At 34.3% G+C, this 23,564-nt stretch overlaps 1 protein-coding gene and 1 pseudogene across 3 annotated transcripts in view; both read right to left on the bottom strand.

The window, feature by feature from the left end:
• Nucleotides 1–23,564, bottom strand: part of LOC145266616 (microsomal triglyceride transfer protein large subunit-like) — a 60,015-nt gene that overhangs the window by 6,552 nt on the left and 29,899 nt on the right. For all 3 annotated transcript variants that reach the window (XM_080122522.1, XM_080122521.1, XM_080122523.1), the window contains exons 5-15: nt 20,315–20,454; nt 18,339–18,427; nt 17,494–17,570; nt 14,629–14,789; nt 13,834–13,999; nt 11,519–11,629; nt 11,180–11,398; nt 9,621–9,835; nt 7,906–8,003; nt 7,300–7,421; nt 781–972 (exon numbers count right to left, since the gene is read on the bottom strand). In XM_080122522.1, the coding sequence (XP_079978648.1) occupies nt 781–972; nt 7,300–7,421; nt 7,906–8,003; nt 9,621–9,835; nt 11,180–11,398; nt 11,519–11,629; nt 13,834–13,999; nt 14,629–14,789; nt 17,494–17,570; nt 18,339–18,427; nt 20,315–20,454 (1,590 nt within the window). The remainder of the gene's footprint in view (nt 1–780; nt 973–7,299; nt 7,422–7,905; nt 8,004–9,620; nt 9,836–11,179; nt 11,399–11,518; nt 11,630–13,833; nt 14,000–14,628; nt 14,790–17,493; nt 17,571–18,338; nt 18,428–20,314; nt 20,455–23,564) is intronic.
• On the bottom strand, nt 1,768–1,894 carry LOC145266817 (U2 spliceosomal RNA; annotated as a pseudogene).

The raw sequence follows: 23,564 nt of genomic DNA, 5'->3' as shown, positions 1-23,564 counted from the left end.
TTTTTTTTTGGTGGGGTTTGATATGACCTGACGATTGATCTGATTGGATCAATGACTGCCTATCTAGCCCAGAATGTGTATCTCCACTTCTCTGGGTTATGGACTGCTCAGCCACAACCTAATCCCATCCTTAAGCATCAGGTGTTACCAACCATGGCAAACTGATGAGGGTAGAAAACAAGGGGGATAAAGAAAGAGGAAATTTGTTTTTGTTCCGATTTTGCAGAACATGATTGAGTTCTGAAAAGGGAAAGGAATGTTTGGTACATTTTAGGTCAGGATTGGTTGTTTTACGGCATATCAACCTTTTTCAGGTTATTTAATGCCGAATCTAGTAGTTTTGAGGAACGATTTTTTTTAATGGATTATATTTGTTTTTTTAAGTCGGATTCTATTTAACCCATAGTTGGGACCCTAACAGGTACTACCACTCCGGGTCAGAGTGGACCTGGGAGCAATGGCAATTAAAGGGTTGCTCCACACCAAGGTCCGCAAGCTGGGGGCCTCACCATTGGATATAGTTTTAGGTCATATCCAGGACCATTTACATCAGGAAGCCCGTATCTTCAGACAGCCTGATCTGGTATCACCAGTAATATGTAAAAATAATCCGTTTATTAACAAATGTTAGAGCAGAGGTACTTTGTACCTGAAGCGCAGACAAACAAATGCCTTTTCAATGATTATATTGAAATAAAAAAAAATTTAAAATTGTTTAGAAACTAAAATACAGATTAGTAAAAAAAACTCAGTTACAACAATCGACAGTTTCTTTCTCACCTGAAGTGCGGACACAGGTTCGGCTGGAGCATTCCATGCTGCAGACATGAGTTCACCACTGCCTCGGAAGAATTCAACCGGTCGCAATAAGACGTCAAAAAGAGTCAAAGACATTCCAGCTGTTGGTTCAACTCCTTCATTCGCAAGATCATCGGATACCATTCCTTCGATGCCATCAGCATAAAGACCAAACTGAGGATAGAACAATTTGGAGAATAAGTTTTATCTCTTCCCAATTTCACGCATGCATTATTCCAAAAGTAAAACCATCTATTTTTTTTTATTTAACTGAAAGTTGAAGAGCTACGAAGACAAGAGTGGTAGCTTTAAAACGAGTGACTGTTTCAGAATTTATTTTTCTACATAGTCACCATCATTCTATATTGCCAGGAATTCAATGACATCTCTGCTTTTGACGCATGTTCATGACAGGGGTGCCTTTCTAGGAGGCTCACGATGTCAATATCTGCTACAGAGAGATGAAACTTTCAGGTCATGAATGCATAAGTTCAGTCGTCATAACACAATTTGGAATCCCCCCTGATCCATTTGAGTTTAATAAAAAATAGGAGGCATCACTTTTTGAAACGCCCCTCGTATAGAGTTTTTAATTTTCAGATATTGCTAGAACGTTTTTTACTAACTTAAAAAAACCATACAAATTTGTAAGAGAATTATCAGAGTTATCGCCCTTGGATTAAGACAATGCTCTCTTGTGGAAGTTATTAAAAAAACAAGGCCGATAGCCATTAGTCGCGTGCTCTCTTGTAATGAATGAATGCGTGAATGTAGGATTTACATGGAATTCTTAAAGATAAACTAAAATGACCGAAAAAATGGGCTGAAATGACTTAAGTAAATGACTTAGAATGATTTTCAATGAACTTAAGGATGAATTGAATGCTGAAAAGTTAACTGGAATCCTTCAAAAAGGACTTGAATGATCTGGAGAAGGACTTGAATGGCTTTGAGACTGACTGGTTGAAAAGTGGGTAATCATTTTACATTAAATTAATACAGAAAAGTGATCCCCAACTTTATATCACAGTAAGTACAGCATGTAGTAAGAACAGATACTACACTTTGATTTTGGCCAAAAGGCCAAGAAAAGGGTATTTATTTGCTCCCCCACCGAGCAAATTAGGCACAAGGCCGATTTTTAATGTGAAGAGTGAAGAGGAAATGGGGACCAACTCCCTGGGGAGTAGGAGAGTTGGATAGTGACAATTGGTATGAAGGGTTGCCCCTACATTGACCAAGATCTTATATGTGAGGCTACCCCCACATATGGTTTTTGCTTGCAGTATCTGCCAGAACAGAAGGCCAAGAAAAGCTTAAAAAGCTAAGAACAGCATCTATTAAGAACAGACCTTTGATCTTAACCAAAAAGGCCAAGCACAAAAGTGTTACGGACAGACCGACGGTGTGACCTATAGAGTCGCTTGCACGCGACTAACAATAAGAGGCCATGGTCTAAAATCCAATAATTCTCGCCCAACATTTTATAGTTCTTCATTATTGTACTGAAATTTGAAAATCGAAATACTGATTTTCAAGTAAACCAATAGTATCTAACTGAATTAGGTCACAGTAAATGAACATATCCAAAAATTACGAAAACCAATAAAGTAGAGAAATAATCTCTATATAAATAAAATGAACTCATTTTTTCCCCCCGTATGATTTTGACATTAATAGGATTAAAAATCAAGATATTTCATGAAAATATAATATGCACAAACGGCAGAACAATATCTGAGGTGTGTTATAGGCTTATTATTTCTCAAATTCCTCGATAATCTTAGATTTCTATACTTTTTCTGCTGAGAAGTCACGGCCAAAATCGGTTTAGATCAATGGAAGTGGTAAAATATTTTCTCTCTAATAAATTCCTCCTCCCCCTGCCACCACTTAACACCGTTTGGGGATCGTTCACAAGGAACAGTTAAGAGAACACTGGTTTGGCTTCGGAGTTCTTGCATGTGAAGTTATTTAAAATCATTAAACTAAGCTGCAGTGCTCTGTGGCATAGTGGTTAGCGTGCTGGACAATTCACATTATATTTTCACGTTCGCGTCGACCTACCGTAGTCTTTTTTTTTTTTCCCTAAACAACTGGAATTGACTTTTCTTGGTGGCCGAACTGTTAACGTTGCAGATGTTTTTTTTTTTTGTTTTTTTTTCACACTTTATTTTCCTACTTTTACTCATGACTCCGGGTTTGATCCTTCCTACTTACCTACCATAACATTTTTTAAAACTCCTCCCCCCCTCGTCCCGGAAACAAACACTCGGGCAACGCCGGGTACCCCCGCTAGTCATTAATAAAACAGCTCTAAGGTAGGTGTTGCCTGCCAATTATATAGGTACTGACTGTTGAGTTACTAACTTGTAAGGATGCAAGTTGAGGTTCACCAATTTATAATCGTGATCTATCAATTTTTAGTACTGCGGTTGTAGGTGCAGGAATCTCAAAAGTAGGATATCCAAAGGATCATTAAAAAAGGTAAATGTAACAGGATCGCCGATTAATAGAAGGGCGTCACCAGATAACATCCTCACGTACATAATATAGAAATAACTTCGGAAAATAACACCTGAGAAAGGACTCGAAATTACTGTATTGATATAAAATAAACCTTAATGTTAGGAATCTATGGTCCCCCCCCCTCGCCAAATTTTCACAAGAAACACTCGTCTAGCTGAAACCACTATCAATAATTCCCCCACTCTTTATCTGTGCTTAAACCTAAACGTAGATTCCATGAACAAAGCTTCTTTCTTAGAGCTGCACGCCTGTGGAATTGTCTTCCGGTTTCCTGCTTTCCAGCTGACTACAATATGGTTGTCATCAAGTCCAACGTAAACAAGTTAGTGATGAACCGTTCCATATAAGATAACAAATTTACTGAATTTCCATTATTAACGATTACTATATTGTCCAATTTCTACTGTACACTCTTTACCCTTATCCTAGAGTGGCCTCTTGGCCTTGATAAGTGGTGATGCCTATGTAAAAAAAAAAAAAAAGAAAGAAAACAAATGTTTTCTTGTAATGCATGTTCATGCACGATTAGTTAAATGAGGATTGTGGGAATAGCATAGTTTTTTTTTTTTTAATTTTTTTATTTTTTTTATTTTATTTATTTTTTTATTACATTTTCACCCCAAACAAGGCAAATTGCCACTTTGGTGTAGGGGGCTACTAACAGGGGCAACAACTAATGGGGTACTATGTAGGGAGTTGGGCAGCAAGATGTCAGTTCACGTTACACTTGAACTTCTGCATGTCAGTATAGTTGGGGAAGCAGAGACCTGGAATGGAATTCCAAAGTCTAGCGGTTCTGGGGAAGAAGCTACTGGAGAAAGCTCTTACATCTAGGGATCTCAATTGTGAAGGGGTGGGATTTAGCTGCTTGTCGGGTTTGTCGAGGGTGTTTAGGTCGTGGAGGCACAAGTGTTTGCAGTCTGTCAGAGCATTCACCATTAAAATACTTGTAGAACAGGCAGAGGGATGCAACATTTTGTCGATGGGACAGAGGCTGAAGCTTAGATGACAGTTCAGGAAATTGAAATTACTGATTTTTTTCCAGAATGTTACATGTGGCTTAGAAAGTGAAAGCATGCATGAAAACAATAGTTCAAAATAAAATTGTTTGAGTTTTAAATTCTCATTGAATGTGGTAATTTTCCATGACGAGAATTAAAGTTCATGAGCATGATGTGCGCAAAGTCATGTTGGCAAATTTAACATCAAGGACGGAGTTCCCTTCAGCACATGTGTTTGAGAGTTTGGAGGGAAAACAGATTTGATTTTTCACAACAAATTTTAACGTCACAACCAGTTTTCTGTATTCCAATGTGTGGAAATGTAACTGTTCTTTGATTCCATGCGTGAGAGTGTTTGATCACGACAGTGTCTTTGTGCATTCTGATACGCGTGGGTGTTGAAAAGGTTTCTGCCATGGATTTGTTCCAGTCATATGTAACAGTCGGTTCAATAGTTTTTGAAGAAAATTAGCAAAAATTAAGTTTCAGAAAATATTTACTTCTTGTTACAGTTAGAACTCTAGTTTCTTTTTTGCAAAACTCAATTTTTCTTTGAAAACTATTTTCATTAATAATTTTTTACCTTGTTTTTCATAATTTTTGGATATGTTCATTACTGTGACGTGACAATTCAGTAGATAACATTGGTTTCACTTGTAATTCAATATTTCAATTTTCGTTAACGAAGAGGCACTCAATGTTTTTTCTTATTGGAAAGTGCTATTCTTATACATTTTTTTTTTTAACATTTAAATAATGTTGGAAGTTTTCAAGGTTTTTTAAAATTTTTTTTATTTACAATTTAAAAAAAAAAAAGCATAAGTTCAGTCGTCATAACGCAATTTGGAATCCCCTGTTGGAACATACATACTCACTTGCACATTGCTAGAACGATTTTACTAAATGCCACACAAGAGAGCATCCAAGGGCGATAACTCCGATGATTCTAATCAAACATTTTATTCTTATTGGAATAATCTATTCTTATATCTATTTCCTTTTTTTTAACATTTAAATTTTCAGTCGTTTCTTATTAAAATAAACTTTAAAAACAATATGTAACTAATTTAAAAATCAGAAAGTCCAACTCAAATTGTACAAGACGATTCTAATATTTTTCATAATTCCGATTCTTATAAATCTAAATATTTCGAGATTTATAAAAATTGGAATCGGTAATTGTATCGGAACTATAGAGTTGTTATCCCCACCTCCAGATTATCGTAAAAACACATTCAGTGTGCAGATATTTCTCAAACGTAAAAATGCACTTACGGGAGAGGGGGATAATCTATCGATTTTAGTTTTACTGGTAGTTTATAATCAATAAATATTATCTTAGTAGCTGTGGGTTGGTTTTTGTTTGAAGGCATATCAACCCTTTTAAGGTTATTTAATGCCGAATCCAGTGATTTTGAAGAAAATTTTTTATTAATAGAATATATATATATATATATATATATATATATATATATATATATATATATATTTTTTTTTTTTTTCAAGTCGGTTTCTAACCCATGGTTGGGACCCTAAGAGGTACTACCACTCCAGGTCAGAGTGGACCTGGGAACAATGGCAATCAAAGGGTGGCTCCACACCCCAAAGCATGCAAGCTAGGGTCTCACCATCTGATATAGTTTAAGGTCATATTCAGGACCAGGGAGATCGTTTTAAATAAAATCAAAGTGAAAAACAAATAAGATTAAAAGGAACAAATTTTTCTGACTCCAATTAATCAACAATTCTTCAAAACATAACGACACCAACTCTCTGAACATACATGGTCCCAAATATTCTCATTCACTTTTCTTTCAATGAAAGTAATCGTAATTTAATTAACAGTATCCCTTTTATTTACTGATGCCATAATTTGAACCAACTCTTAACTTCGATATATGCCTTTTTCTTGAATGTTCTTAGGTACCAAACACTCAACTCTGTCCTCCTTAACACAGCCACTCCTCTTTTACATGCAAACTAATGCTTTTATAATTTTTAAACCTCATTTGATTGGCTAGTTTAGTCCATGTGATACAATTAAAGCCATATAAATCTACTGGGAGGACATAAACTTATGTTAATTATTGGCACCTTTTTTGATTTTAGAATGGTGCTATATTTTTTAGAAAGCCACCCAACTCAGCCAGATTCTGTGTTTCAATGGAGTCATGATCACTGGAGAAAATCAGTTCATGTCCTAAATAAATGAATTGGGTGACCTGTTTAATAGGTTTACTGTGAATAATCATGTTTAGGTTAAACTGATTTAGCTGTAGACAGATTGTTTTCTTTTTTTTTCTAATCCTTCGTCCTTTGCATTCTTTGCTAATACATTAAAAAAAAAAAACTTGAAGTTTATGTGTGCATTCGATAACTTAATGTTTATATTGTATCACATGACCTAAACTAGCCAATCATATTAAGGCTTTTCAAAATCATGTAATTCGTTACAGAACATCGCCTGATAAAAAAAAAAAAATTCCACCATCTATTGAACTACTTCTCCATCGCCTCATAAAAATCAAAAAATAAGACCCTTAAACTTTTTGGCCATGTCAAACGATCAACCACTGGCCTGTCAAAGTTATGTTTCGATGGTATGTTGGAAGGCAAAAGAGGCAGAGGAAAGCCAGGGAGAATGCGGGGAGACATTGTTTTCGATTGGACATTTCTCAACAGTTGACATCCATCAACCACCTCGCCCTGGATCAGAAGGAATGACAAAAAAAATAAGTTATGTGATTTCAAAATCCACACCAGAAGCATAAGATATGATTCATCATTTTTTTTTTTAAAACCAAATACATATACTAAAAAAAAAAAAAAAAAAAAAAAAAAAAAAAAAAAAAACTAATATCCAACGTCAATAACATGTCTGGACTTCAAATCCACAAACTAGGAAAGTAGCAAAATAATTCAGTGGAGGCAGGGAAAAGTAGGTATATGGAATAAAAATTTTTTTTTTTACCGTTAGGACTTTTTCTCCAGAGTTTTCACCCGTGAGAGAGACAGCAAACTGACTTCGTTTAACGAGAGAAGTTTTAGAATTTTCCAGCGACAAAACATATGTAGAATTGATTGGTTGAGAAGCTGAAGTAAAAAAAAAAATGTTTTAGAAACAAACAATTTAGTGTTGGTTAATGTTATGGTGTTGGTAGGAAAAGGAGGTGGTTAGCATAGGGCGGTGGTAGGAAGGAGTATTTTATTAATATTAAGTTTTTTTTTTGCAGAGAGGAGAAGATGGTTCACAAAAACACAGTGGGGGGTATACAAAGCAAAAATCACACCAGGACTGGCAGGGCAGACCAACAAAAATAAATCGCACCAGGTAGTGGCGGAAGAGAGGGGTCAGACCAGCAAAAATCATGCTACGAGAGGGAGGGGTACTGTTAGGAAGAGAGTGTTCAGGAGTAGAAAGAGAATTGGACTAAGACTAGGGAAAAGGTAAGGAAATTAAGGTGCTAGGACTGAGCACAGAGAAAGAGGATTGGACTAAGACTAGGGAAAAGGTAAGGAAATTAAGGTGCTAGGACTGAGCACAGAGAAAGAGGAAATCATTGAAAAAGTTACTTACTTGTAAGAAGCGATGTAAAAACACTCGACGTTCCTTTCTGACCCCACAAATCATAGTTATACAAATTTTTTGGTTTTAGAATTGAGAACAACATTTTTCTGAAATGAAAAATTACAATTTAAAAAAAAAAAAAAAGAAAAAAAGCAGAATTCTGCTAAAAAGCAGAGAAACTTCAGCTCTGCATTATGAGATATGGAATATACATTCTAAGCAACAAGGCAAGCAATATGGGCACATTTCATTTGCAAAACGTCACCAAACCCGTACGATACTTAAAATAAAAAAAACAAAAACATTTTTTATTTGGATTTAATTATGTAGAAGTCCTAATTTGCAATTGCCTTTTTTGTATTTTTTTTCTACTTGGACATTATCACTTATCAAGGCCAGAAGGCCACTCGAAGACAAGTGTTAATGAATGCAAGGTGGTAGTGTAGTAATCATTAATCGTGTAATTCATTTATGGGGATGGCTCAACAAGAAATTGTTTAAATTGGATTTGAAAGTTACCATGTTGTATTCAACCGGGAAGCAGGCTAACAGAACAGTGTTCCAAAGGCGGGCAGTTCTGGGAAAGAAGCTTTGTTCATGGAATTTGCGTTTATATTTAGGTACAGTTAGAGGGAGGGAAATTGTATATAGTGGTTGTAACTAGTCGAGTGTTTTTTTTTGTGAAAGTTTGCCAAGGTGAAGGGGCCATAAAGTGAAGATCAGAAGAGCCCTTGCCATGAAAATGACGATGAACCAGAGACAAGCTTGCAACATCTTTTCTGAGCGGGAAAAAGGTTGCAGGAAAGAGGAAAGGGCATCATTTACTCGGTTTCGAAGTCGGTTTTAAACTATTAAAGCTGGAGAGGATCCGCAGAGAAGCTCCTGCCAAGATGTGGTAACAGTGCTTCATTTTAGTGCATATCTGGCTTTTATACAGAGAGGATTGCATTGGTAGGGCGACACCTTCTGGAACGATAGAGTGAAGCAACCATTTTTCATTTAAAAAAAATGAAATCGTACACACGTGTGTGCATTTTTTTTTTTTTTTTTTGAAAAAAGAAATCCATCAGAGTGCTCAATCTAAGGAAAATCCAAAAATTAGAGCATTTTTTTATATTATCTATATATGAGAAATACGGAAATAGTATTCCGACAAAATAGAAAAATAAAAAGGAACAAACTGTATGTGTTCAACGTTTCGTCTATTTCATCTATTATTCATCCAGAGGAAGTCTCGAAATAAAGACGAAACGTTGATGAACACATAATACGGTTTGTTCCTTTTTATTTCTCTCTCTCTCATATATATATATATATATATTCTGTAAAATTCAGTTGAAAGTTACTTTTCTGGAGGTTGAATGTTCAATCCTCAGTGTGGGACGATACTCAAAATATGAAATTCTACCCAACATTGGCTGAGAGAACAAGAGCATACTACCCTCATGGATTACATGAAGGGTTTTGTTCGAAATTCCATGCAGATTTCCGAGTTTGGCAATAAACACCAGGGCAAGGTTGAGGTTATATAGACTAAAATTTTGTAAAAATTACTCTAGATGAGAATAGTCCGAATAATTGAAATAATCCAAATTATCAATTCTCAGCTAAAAGATTCAGAAAAATAATGCCAAATTTATTGATTATAACCATCCTGGAGGGTGGGGAAGCAGGTATTTGCGACACACACAAAGAAAACAAAAAATTCAATTTGAGATTTTTACCGAAATTTGGAATCTGTGTTAGCCAAATCCTGAATCTTGGAAAGAACGTAAGTGGCAAATTCAAAGTTCTTTTGATTCTTCACGGAAACCAGAATGTCCTCCAAGACCAACAAACACGGTTCATTTTTGACAATGGTTTCCATAGCAGCAAGGCGGGTGCTGGTATCATACTGGCGCAGAGTCTCCTTGAAAATCTGCATTAGAACTGGGCTGGCCTGGAACAAAAGACCGAATTAAAATAAAAATAAATAAAATAAAAATACCAGAAGAGTTAATTCCGTGTTGGAAAGTGTTCTTGATGGTAAGTCCTGCGGGTATAATGTCCAATTAACTCAAAAAATATCCACTCTTGTTTGAGCCGAGAAATGTTTTAGTTTTCTCAAAGCGTGGAGTTGTGGTCGATCCAAGACAGGTTCGATAGGTATGCGGAACTATTTTTAGGTTTTAGCTGGGGAAAATGTGACAATTAAAAAAAAAAAATGGAACATCATAGCTATTGGTTCATGTTTTAGTTTTTAGCCTTGCAGCAAACATCTTCACAGGTCAGGCATTAACGTCAAAGGAATAAGTAAATCGTAAGCTAAACATTTTGGTTTCAATTCTTGGTGGTGACGCACGAGTCATTTTTTAACTTTTTAAATCATATGTTGGGTCCAATATATATATATATATATATATATATATATATAAGTGTGTGTGTGTGTGTGTGTGTCTGCAAAAGGCTTTTTCAGGGGTGGCGGGAGTGCTCAGTCGGGTTACTCCTTAAAACTTTATATAAGGTCTAAATCATAACACCTACGAGTTAAGAATGGGGGTCACATCTATCTTTAATTTGCCAGACATGCGCTATTTGAGATTTTTCTTCGATCGGCACATTCTGTTTCGCTTTTCAGTATAAAAGCAAAACTGAATCGGTATCGACAGAGAGCAATGGACATTTGGTCAATGTCGGTTTTCACAGTCATATCAGACAATTGCTTTTATTTGAACACTCCCCTAATAAAGGGGGAGCTGGTTTTCCCACAACACGTTGGGGAAACAAGACGAGCTAAAGTTGAGTAGACAAACCCCAAAAAACTTCCCCAAAATGCTCTGCAGTAAAAGTTAACTCTGCTACCTCAATTCTGTTTTCAATACTTAAATTCAAATGGGTTTCAGTTTTCTTGCTGACCGAGCAGTTAACATGACAGGTTTTTTCACTTTATTTCCCACCACCTATCCTACCTACCAAAACTTTTTACCCCCCCCCCCCAACACAAACACCCTGGGCAACGATTTTTTTAAGTTTTAACATTTATATATATAACCCGACGGTTATTACTTTGCTTATTCTTTTGTTTTGATATACCCCACCCTCCCCAAATACACACCTCTCTAAACACCCGGGCAATGCTGGATACCCCTGTTAGTATAATATAAATATGAAACCTGCATTAATCAAAATATCATTTAAGCATATTTTATGCTCAGTCTAACAATTTAAATAAAATAAAATTGATAAATAGTGAATGCGAACATGGGTGTACAAAAAAAAACAAAAAAACAAAAAATCTGCTCACCTGTTCTTTGATAAATTTGGAATCGTAACGTCTCAAAGCATGGATGGATGCAGAACAAACAGTGTAAGACTTGTCATTGGCAGCAGCATCCAAGAGAGTCGGCAAGAATTCAGGAAGGGCAGCATTTTCCATGGAACGGATCAACATCAGTTTTGTTGCTTCACTCTTGGCTTGTGAAAACTGGTCAAGCGCAGAATTGATGTAATCGGTAACCAAAGTCTACCAAAAATGAGACAGAAAATCAGAAAAAAGACTGGATAAAAAAAAAAAAAAAAAAAACAAAAACAAAAAAAACACAAACAATAAAATGGAAAATCACAAAACAGAAGAAAAACTCACTTTCTTGTCACACTGTCCAAGCTTAATGCAATAAGTATGCATCAATGCTCCAAGACAAAGACCAACACTTTCTTTTAGTTTGGCAGAGGGAAGTGAATGTTTGAAGAATTTCTGTAAAAAAAAAAAAAAAAATTTTGATCACTAATACAAGTACATTATTTTTTTTTTTATTGCATTTTAACTTTTTTTTCGAAGATGAAGTTTATTAGGATAAAAAGTACCTTGCCTAAGTCTTTTGACATCACTATGAGAATTGGTGCTGGTCCAAAATTCCTACTATATTAATACAAAATCATGTGAACTAGCGGAACCTGTGAAAATTCCACAGAGGACTCATATGTAATATATTGATGTTGGCATTCTGTAGATGTTTAGTGTAAATGAAGAGACGCCCTGATATTGTAGCTCTTTTGTTAAAGCTAACAGGTATTTATTTAAGCTAGCAGGGATACCCAGCACAGCCCGTTCGTAAAATACGCTTTAATATATTTTAATTCTTGCAGATTTTGTAGGGTTAAAAAAAAAAAAAAAAAAAAAAAAAAAAAAAATGGGCCCCAACTCTAAAGTGTACACGGGCCCGTTTTTTTTATGTATTATAAGTATTATTATAGAAGAGAGACATTTGATGGGTTGCACGCACACACATTAATTCCATTTGAGGAATGCAAAGCTTTCCACCATTGTCTATTGGAATGCATAATTGACCAGAAATATCAGTCAAAGGATTAGTCTAAGAGACAAGCGGAAATAGTAAACATTCCAGGGTGAAAGAATTTTTATATAAATTAACAACAAAGTAAGCAACAATTGGTCACAGAGCAAGGACAAGCCAACATTTTCTTCACTGCCAAAACAACCCCCCCCACACACCTGATTTCAACAGTCATAAATAAATTGAAAACTTGTCAGTGGAAATAAATTTTTTTTTATAGATCAGCTATGTTGTGTTTTATTCACTGTCAGTATATATATATATATATATATATATATTAGACCAGTGACCAAAGTCGATTTAGAAATTATACAGCAGCAGTGAATATAGAAGAATTAGACCAAATATTTTATTCTATTTTTTTTTTTCACTAATACATAGGTTATATCTGTAACCTCACAGGAAAGAAATAAAAATCTGGGTCAGCATTTTCTTTCTTTTAACATAAGAAATTTATTAACATCATTCTTTTTACCCGTCTCGACACCTGTTTAAAAAGTTTCGTTGCGACATGTCCATTTAGTCTGGGCGTTTCCCTTTCTTCTGACTACATGCTGACCATAGCCAGCCCATTCACGCCTTCACTTTACACGATCATCTCCTTTGGGGTCTACTTTGTTTCTCCCAACCACACGGTTGGTTTCTTTAGATTCAATCCTGAGCACATTTGCCAATTTGCATACGCATTCAAACGCTGCTCCTGCTGCTAATACAATCGCTTGCCATCCAGCCTTCGGCTGCTGCTGCTATTTTCATACGTGCTTATATGCTGTTACATATCCAGTCTTTCTTTGTCTTCTGAAATGTATTTTAATTGGTTGTGTGAATTTTACAACCAATGGAGATAGAGATGCACTCGAATACTTGAGAAATTATAATACGAGAGTCATTCCAAAAGTAAATCATATCGGGACAATTCTATAGATCAGCAATTTTGGAATTTTACTTTTTGTTTTAATTCAGATTAACTTCACTTTTTGTAATCCAACATTTGATGATATGATAGTGATTTATCTTGCTTTTAGTAACATCTATTTGTTGTACAAGAACCCAAGTTTGCCCAGCTGAAAGGAAAAAAAAAAGCCAGGTCGACATTTAAAATTTTTTTTGAAGTTTATTATCGTTACTCTCCTCGTCCCGGCCACAGCCGGCCCATTCTTGTCCTCGACTTTACGTCCATTTTCTTCACCCCTGCACTTTTCTTTTCCCACCATGTGGTGCATTTTTTTTCTTCTCACACTTCCTAATTAGCATATGAACTTTTTTGGCTGCTGCTGCTAATCTCTTCACAAGCCAGCCAGCCTTCACTACTGCCATCTTTCCACACACTCATATGCACTATCATACCGAATTATCTCCCCTTGTTTGAAATAAAGGAATAGTTATACATACATGTAGATATTAAAATATAATGCAATTAAAAGAAGTAACAGTGTAGATGCTGAATCTAATAGAAGCATTAGTATAATTTTTGGCTTCAGCTGAATCCACAATCTCCTTTGTTAGACAATATATAGCATGGAAAACAAAGAAAAAGAAAAGCAAAAAAAAAGACATTCTGGCGATTTAAGAATAGAGTTAAAAGCGTTTTTTATATTCTTACCAAAAGATCCTTGAGGATAAATTCTTCAGGTTGTGTTGCATAAGCAAGCGTGAAGAGATAGCGTTCTGCATAATCGATATTTTGATCCTCGAAATTTAGAAGTTCCATGATTGAAGAGTGGCTGTTCATCGTTTGTGTTGCACTGGCCATGTCGATTAATTGAGGCCTAGAATGAAAGAGATGAAATAAGTTTCAGTTCCTGAAATATCAAAATTTCCACAAAAAAAAAAAAAAAAAAAAAAAAAAAAATTCTCAATCCATTATTAACCAACATCTGTTTTACATGCTGAGATGAAACATGGAAACCTTTGTGTAGCTGAATTGCCATATCAATCTAATATATGTGACTACTGATGTTTACACTTCAGCATCTGAAATGAAGTGATTAAACTCATTTGTGCGCACACCACTTGCTGTCTATACGATCCTGAATAAAATATTTATATTTTGGACCAAGTAGAGACCTTTCAGGATTTATTCAAAGTCTTTCTGAGAGCCACTTTGATCCCTTAAGTCAATGATTACCAATGTGCCACGGAATGGTGATTGGGAACCATGGTGTTAGAATCTAAGGATTTCTCGGTTGGAGTCTCTGAAATAGCAGGAAAATATGTCATCTGGGAGGATGCTCCATCCCCAGGGAAAAAAAAAAAAAAAAAAAAAAAAAAAAAAAAAAAAAAATCAGGTTATGCAATGAATTTCTTGTATTTGTGATTTCATAAAAATTTAAAATTAAATGCCCAAAGAAAGATCGAATATTCTGTGCAGAAGTAGAAAAAAAAAAACATTACTTACACAATATAATAGCTGTCAGCATGAGTTAACGTCTTTAAAATCGCTTCCTTATCAGCATTCCTCATGGCACGGACCATTTTCAAAAAAGCGGAGGCCGAAATCATTTTTGATAAATTGTCGCTACTCAAATCTTCCTTAAATTTGGAGACCAAGTCAAGCGGCTGAGGAGAAATTTAAAAGAAATAAAAATAAGGTAAATAGTTTAGTTTCTTAAAAAAAACCCCAAAAAAACTGCTTTTTTTATATATTATAAATGGAGTTGTTGACTATTAGTGATGGGATGATTCCAATACAATTACCGATTCTGTTTAAAACTTTCAATTCAGATTCATTTAAAATATTTTAATATTAAGCCATAAATTTGCATGGGGGGGGGGGGTCAGATTATCATAAATACCCGTGTAATATGTGCATATATTTTTTTGGAAACAATACACTTGTGGTAGGAGGCTGCCATAGGTGTTAGTTTTACTGGTAGTTCAAAAAAATTAAGTCTTAAAGAAAAAAAAAAAAACTATTGAAACAATCGTTTTTGGCATTGGAAAATTGACAATGCATTCCGGTTCTGATACGACAAAGTTGCAGTTTTTCTGATTCCCGATTAATTGTCCAAACACTAATATATATTAATGACTTGCCCAGAGACGAATGTGCGTGTATTTCTGTAGCACCTGGATGATGCAACTAGTGGAAGAAATCGCGATACTCAGTCGACTTCAGACATTTTATTTACAAAAAGAGGCAACACATGATACAAATTACATCTTTCACTCCGATATTACAGACAAAAGTGTTAACACTGTTATACAGCCTAACATTACAAGTGCATTTGACAAGTTTTCTCACTGAACAAGCAAACGAGCATGGTATATAAAAATTAACGTTAGGTTCTTTGATAAGATGGGCACATTCGAAATAAAGGTTTCTGCTTACAACACAATTGAAGCACAACACAGTAGAACCTCAAGATACAGTGGCCCTAGGATACTTTTTTTTCAGGTTACAATGTGGAATACAATGTTTTTCCAGCCCCTGGTTATGGTATTTGCCCCACTTTACAGTGTTATGTTACTTGATTATATACATGTGTAGTATATACATGTGTAGTATATACTGTAGTGTATTTTGTTACTAATTTACAATGCTGTATCTCGGGATTCTAATCTAATGAATTTTCAAGAGTCTTTGACAATTTTTAATGCTGTATTCTATCGTACTTGATTTTCGCATCTTAACCTAATTAAAGCCATTGTATAAAAATTTTATAACAGATTCTCTACAGTGCAATGTAGATTACAAGGTGTTGTTGACTGTCAATGCAGTAGGTATGTGAAGCATCCTCAAAGTGTACCATGGTGGGTCCCTGACTAGAGCAGGCAATCAATCGATTCGATAGAAAATGGGTGATTTCACGGATTTCGATGACAATAAAAGTATTGGAAATGTGGAACATTCGTGTATTCTTATTAAATCCCAGGCAATGTTGGGTCTCCCTGCTAGTGTGTATATGTACACACACACACACTTGTTTTACATACTCAGTAATATGTTGCTACACAGTCATGAGCATGTTTCGTTCAGCTAGTTATCAGTAACTAGAGACCTCGTCATGCGATACAACTTTACAACTTGTACGAAAGCAAAGTTTGCAATGAAAATATCAGATCTTCCTCATCACAGGAAGTTAATATCAGGAGGTTCCATTAAATTTTGTGAAAAATAAGATTTGGTTGCATGTAAATAAGACCCAATAGGTTGGTTGGTTGTTTTACGGCATATCAACCTTTTTCTGGTTATTTAATGCCGAATCCAAAGATTCGGAAGAAAAAATTTTTTAATAGAATATATTTGTTGTTTTCATGTCGGTTTCTATTTAACCCATAGTTGGAACCCTAACAGGTACTACCACTCCGGGTCAGAGTGGACCTGGGAGCAATGGCAATTAAAGGGTGGCTCCACACTCCCAAAGCCCGCAAGCTGGGGCCTCACCACTGGATATAGTTTAAGGTCATATCCAGGACCCCCATTGAGGGACTTTTACCCTCTGCAGGGAGGGAGTCTGTATTCTAATGCCCCACCGACAGGGCCAAGACTCAATAGGAGTGCGGATTTGAGTGTGTTTGGAAGTAAGGATGGGGGTAATAAATTAGAAAGCATAGTATTTCTTCTAATCTTCGATTACCTCGATGAAAAGGGAAATAACTCTTGGAATGATTCAAGCTATAAGAATATTCAGTGAATTCGACACTAAGTTCTTTTCTGAAATATTTAGTTCTTGTCCAGAATTCTATATTAAAAAATTGGGGAATCTGCATAAATTATGGAAACTGTTTCTTAATGAAAAATAAAACAAATAAGTGATGACAAATTCCGAAAATCGATTTCTTTTATGGCATACTATCAAGGGAAACCCCACGTTACTGATGATTTTTGAAGGAGGATCAAAATTGTTTATTTAATGAAATTAATTTCAGAAATTGATTTCATATGTAGAAGTACCAAAACCTTATAACACGAGTCAAACCTCAGTAAGTAAAGATAAAAATAAAAACGTAGTAAAGACTTCCAAATAAAGAGTTGCAAAATTAAGCGTATCAAATCAATTGACAAATAGTCAGTGACATTTGTATATTTTATTAAAATAAAAACTTGATTTGTCTTTTCCATTCATAGTTGAAACTACTTACATCATGACTGAAAATCTAGGGATACTTATCCCTAAAAAAAAAAAAAAAAAAAAAAAAAAAAAAAATGCTAGTTCAAACCCAGTATCGATATACGTATTTGAAAATCTAGCAATCATGCAAGTCATATATGCTAATGGTTACAGGCATTTATAAAAGAAAAAAAAAAAAAGAAACTTACAGACAAACAATCTTTTGTACAATGTTGCACTTCTCGCCCACTTGGTAATAACGATACCGTGTGACTGTAACCTAATTCTGAAATTCAAAAGAGTTTTTTTTTTTTTTTAGAAGAAAAAAGCAAACATGAAAAAAAAGCAGAAGTTATCTCCCCTTTGCAATTTTGTTGAATTTGTGGAGAGGGAGGACAAATAATTTTTATATACTTATAACTTTCGTTTTTTTTTTTTTTCTTACTGACATTGATATCAAAACCTTACTTTTTCTATTTCAAAATTAAAAACAAACTTAAGATAACTTATGGATATGCGAGCGATTTTATGAAGGTGAACCGATTTGCATACTTTGAAAAACGAATATGCCGAACTCCTCTGAATATTTAGTCTACAGAATTGAAACTCGATATATAGGATATTTGGATCTCGGAAACATTTTCAATTTGACTTTCAGCCTGTAAAAATAGCCGCTAAGGGGAGGGGGGGGTCAAACTTGTAAAAATACGGTTGACCTTGGCAAGAATGAATCCACCAACTTTTGAACATACGTACGTGTACATTTTTAGCTTGTCAAGATTTATGAAGTATGGCACAAGGCCAAGATTAAATGTAGCAATGTTGTAAATTTTTAAAACCCCTTTTTTTACATAGGCACCACCACTTATCAAGGCCAAGAGGCCACTCGAAGATAAGGGTTAACGAGTGTACAGTAGAAATTGGACAATATATAGGTAACGGTTAGTAATGAAGATTCAGTAAATTTGTTAACTTATATGGAATGGCTCATCAAAAACCTGAACTTTAATCCTCCCCTCCTCCAAAGAGAGAAACAAAAATGTGGTTAACTCACTTTTGTCAAGAAACTCTTCAGCTTTTTGCAAATCGGGTATTATCATTTTGTCTTTTGATTCTGAAGTTTCTGTGAAATCCAGCTTTTGGCTTAAAAATATAAAAATTACATATATGAATAGAAGGATAAAAATCTAAATATGTATAAAAAAAAAAAAAAAAAGCCTGTCTTAGACAAAAAAAAAAAAAAAAAATCAAAACATTACAAAATCTGCAAAAAATAAAATATTTAAGCGTACTTTATGACCAGGCTTTGCCGGGTCTTCGTGCTAGCTGAGATAAATATTTTTTCAGTTTTACCAAAAAAGCTACAATAAGATCAGAGCATCTCCATTTACACTGAACATCTACAGAATGCCAACATATATTACATACGAGTCCCCTGTGGAATTATCACAGGTCCCACTAGTAATATATTATATAAAATAAGTATACAAGTTGTCTGCCTTTGTGATCACTTCTACTTACTGTATATTTCGGCATATAAGACGACCCTTAAAGTTGCAATCTAGCCTAGGCTAAACAAACATGGTTTCGTGATTTAGAAGTCATCTTATACAACCGATATATGATAAATTTATTAAGATTTGCTCCAATTTTGTACCTTATCTCATATGTCTAGAAGTCATTCGACTTCCGAAATTTTTCTTCGGTGGTAGAATTTTCCCAGCATTCTTGAAATCCTTTATAACTCTCCCAACGGTACTTTTCGACAGCTTCAAGTCTTATACAACTGATATATGATAAATTTATTAAGATTTGCTCCAATTTTGTATCGTGTCTTATCTGATGGTCGCCTTATATGCCGAAATATACGGTAAATGAAATGGGGGGGGGTTAACACTTAAACCCGGATTAATATGAAAATTAAAACTTTCTGGAGGTTGCATCGGCCAAAATATGGAAATAACATTCAAGATGAGAACGGCAGTGAAAATAATCCAAAGTAATATTTATTATTAATCTCCATCTTAATATTTCAAAACATCAGATCGGTACATATCACATTTTGAATTTTAAAAATGATCTATTGAAAAAATTCTTTCCACCATTCGCCAATAAGATGGGATATGATGAGAACCTTTTGTCTTGTGAGATAACGGTATTCTTCATCTACATCTTCTGATGCACTAGAGTCTGCTGTAGCTATAAAGTCAAAGCTGGAATTGACTCTCCGGATGCAGGCCTGGGCAGGTGATAAAGAGACTTAGGTTTGCTCAGTTACCAGGGTCCCCCCTCTTGGCATTGCAGACAAAGTTTGACAGGAAAGCAAGCCAATATGGTCATAGACAGCACAGCTGCAAGAGTAGCCGGAAAAGTGGCTCTACAGTATTTGAACCGAGTCAAATTTGTTGTTCTTGTCTTTTCTGATTTATTTCAATAGTTTCGTTTCGACATGCGTTCTCCCAACACACTATCTTCCCACTTGCCGTCGGTTACTTTCCCTTCCTTTTTTATACCTGTTCAACAACCTCCCTCACCTCTAATTTGCATATCTCACACAAATGCGGCGGTGGCGGCATTTTAACTTTTTTTTTTTTTTTTTTTTTTAAGAAAGAAAAACTCGTGCTATTCAGGTTACTTGCCTCACCATTCGTCTATCAAGACTACAAACTGGATTTGTTGTCAGGGTTTACTCTTTTTGCCTTCCAATGGCACTCACAACAGCTATGTTCACGATAGCTGGTGAAAATTTGAAAAGGTTTCCAATTTTGACGAAAATAAAGATCCTGATCGTAGTTATGATTGTATCTAAATAAAAACAAAATCTATAAGTTTTCTTAAGAGTCAGGTGAAAGAAACGCAAGTTTATTTGTTTTACATAAGCATTAATATGTCAACACATTCATGAGTATGTTTCGGTTAGCCAGTTACTGACTAAACATACAGAATCACATAGTATTCAAAGCCCCTGAACACAGCTCATATGTTGCTAAAAAAAAAAAAAAAAAAAAAAAAAAAAAAAATTGTTTTTACCTTGAGATAATCTCTACGTTGATCCCGCTATTAAGGTTGAGTTTATTAAGGTTCTTCATTACTCCAATCACCGTCTTGATAATGTCTTTATCGAGAATGTATGTTGTGGCTGAACTCATGGAGACGCTTACACCAAACAACTGGTTTAAAAAAAAAAAAAAAAAAAAAAAAATTATATTTATTTATAAATCTTAGAAACGAAAATGATCAATTCAAGTAAAGATTCTTCTTTCAACTTTATAAATCACCAGAATTTTGATGCTTTAAAAATTCTTCACGAAGACATAACTATTTTCTTTTGAAAAAAAAAAAAAAAAAAAAAAAAAAATGAAAAACATTTTATTTCAGTATTACACAATATCAGTGTAATCAATTCATCTTTTCAATATAAATTGTTAAAAGATAATAGAAAAACTTGAAATAAATCTACATAAAATTGAGATTTTTTTTTTCTTGCTCGACATTAAAAGCCTACATTTTTTATTTTAAAAAAATTTAAAAATTAGTCATGGATATGCAAGTGACTACATAAAAGTTTAACTAGTTTTGTTTTCTTATTAGATTGGTTTCATTTCACTATTACACTTAAGTCTAGGTAGTTTCTACATTGAAAACGTTTTTAGCACATGAAAATGTTATATATATATATATATATATATATATATATATGACCTTGTCGGTGTGCATGTGCAAAAAGTCTCTAAACTCCTTAGAATATTTGGTCTATAGACTTAAAATAGGAGATTTAGGACCTGGGAACACTTAATTGTATTTTTAGCCTATAAAGAATAGCTGCTAAGGGAACAAAATAGAATAAAAAATAACTTAATAAATAAATTAGTTTCTGAGCATGTTTAAAAAAAAAAAAACAAAAAAAAAAACTTTAAAATCTATTAAAAAAATGGTTTTAAAAACCCTTTGAAAAGGAAAAATAAACTGAAAAAATATTCAAAAATAGTGACAATAAATAAATTGTTTAGTTATTTAATCTATACTCATACATGTGGGAGTTTGTGTATTGATATTAAAACCTTTTTTCTATTTAAAAAGAAAATACAACTTTCTCATAGGTAGGTCGTGGAATTGCATTCACTAGCAAAAGATCTAGCTAATTTGCATATTCTTTTAAACGTTCATTTTAATTCCAAATTAGTTTTTTTTCGGTTTTCTAATGAGATGATCATAGTTAATATAATTTTATTCCTGCAGATATTCTACATGATTTATACTAGCATAATATTTGCGTAAACACAAACCTTTTTTCTATACATTATATATATATATATATATATATATATATATAAGTTTAAAAATATTTGCCTACCAAATTCCTTTCAGTTTTTTGTTAGAGACACCAAACTTAATATATAGGGTATTTGAACCCACACAAAACTTTATATTTGGGTTTTAACCGGGGGGGGGGGGATCGGTGCAGAACGGTGAAGATTAAAAAATGGAATTTGCCTCTTCTGCCTTGATTTCAAAACTGGCTTCGAAATCTAGTAGGTGATGCACTTCTCTACAACTTCTTTCTCACAAAAAGAGACGTTGCGAGCCTGTCTCTGCTCTATCATTTTCATGGCAAGTGCTCAACCGAACTCCTCTACGGTCCCCTCTTGCCAAACTTTCACAAAAAAACTCGACTAACTACAATTACACACGATTTCCCCAACTCTGTGCCTAAATTTAAACCCAGTTTCCATGAACAAAGTTTCTTTTCTAGAATTGCCACCTGTGGAACTGTTCCACTGGCCTGCTTACTGGCCAACTACAGCATGGTAGCCTTCAAGTCCAATGCAAACAAGTTCTTCCGTCCCCTTAAATAATCCAAATTCTACCCAGCTTACATCATTATCATTAACCCTTGTCCTCGAATGGCCTTGTAAAAAAAGAAAAAAAAAAAGTGAATTGAATGTCAAAATTGTAACAAAAGGACAAAATCTAATGATACGAGATTTTAAAATGATATTTAGGTTAAAAAAAAAAAAAAAAAGAAAAAAGAAAAGCACCTAATTATTTTAGTAGAGATATCAAATTGTTCAGAGTTCATATTTTTTTATGGGTCAGTGTATATATATATATATATATATCAATTTTTTTATCTCTAACAGTGATTGACACATACACTGTGGGCGAAAGTGTTTAGTTGACTGCACGATTAAAAAAAAAAAAAAAAAAAAACTCTCCCCTCTTGAATGTAGATAAAAAGAAATTCACTAGTCATCGACTCCAAACTTTGTACCCTCAATTTTAAAAAGTACAATAAAGGACGAATAAAAGAGGGATTCACTTTGAAATTTTTTAATCTGAATCATTTTTGTCTGATCAGCGGCGTAACTTAAAGGTTAAAAAAAAAAAAAAAAAAAAAAAAATCCATTAATATTGAAATGAATTTTTTGTATTGTATCTGCTCCATTGAAATTATAGGTTATACTAGGTGCATTTTTTGTGGACATCCTTATCTACATAGTTGTCTCACCAAGTTTCAACCAATTAATCCTCTGGCCTTCTTCAGGTGGCTATTATTATGAAGCTTCATCTCAAAGGAAGAGATGAAAAATATAAGCGAATAAAAAAAAAAGGTTATACTAGTTTGTATGAATTGCGATTGGTTTTTCAGTTTTAAATTTTATTAGCGTCTGATTTCTGTCTATCAACGACTACTTTTACAAACCTATCAGAGAGAAAGGTTGGTTGTTGGTTGGTTGTTTTACGGCATATCAACCCTTTTCAGGTTATTTAATGCCGAATCTAGTTATTTTGAGGAACTATTTTTAATGGAGTATATATATATATATATATATATATATTTATTTTTTAAGTCAGATTCTATTTAACCCATAGTTGGGACCCTAACAGGTACTACCACTCCGGGTCAGAGTGGACCTGGGAACAATGACAATTAAAGGGTAGCTCCACACTCCAAGGCCCGCAAGGTGGGGCCAACCATCAGATATATTTTTAGGTCATATCCAGGACCCAGAGAGAAAGGATTTAATGGTTGAAAGGTCATCAACTACTCTATAGCAGGAAATCTTGTGAAGTAGACCTTTGATATGTCAAGAGCTACTGCAGCTTAAAAACCCAATCGCAATTTGTACAAACTAGTATAACTTATTTTCTGAAATTTATTAAAATTTTTTTAGAGTAGCATATTAAAATATTGCTAATGTGTGAAAGTGAAAGCTCGCTAGTGAAGATTGAGCACTTATGAGAATGATGTGATGAATGCAAGGAGTTTTAAGACAGG

This window comes from Euprymna scolopes, chromosome 41 (assembly GCF_053919585.1).
Source record: "Euprymna scolopes isolate OS-2025 chromosome 41, ASM5391958v1, whole genome shotgun sequence".
Taxonomy (NCBI): domain Eukaryota; kingdom Metazoa; phylum Mollusca; class Cephalopoda; order Sepiida; family Sepiolidae; genus Euprymna; species Euprymna scolopes.
The sequence above is the reverse complement of the archived record's forward strand: the minus strand, read 5'-3'. Positions and strand labels throughout refer to the sequence as shown.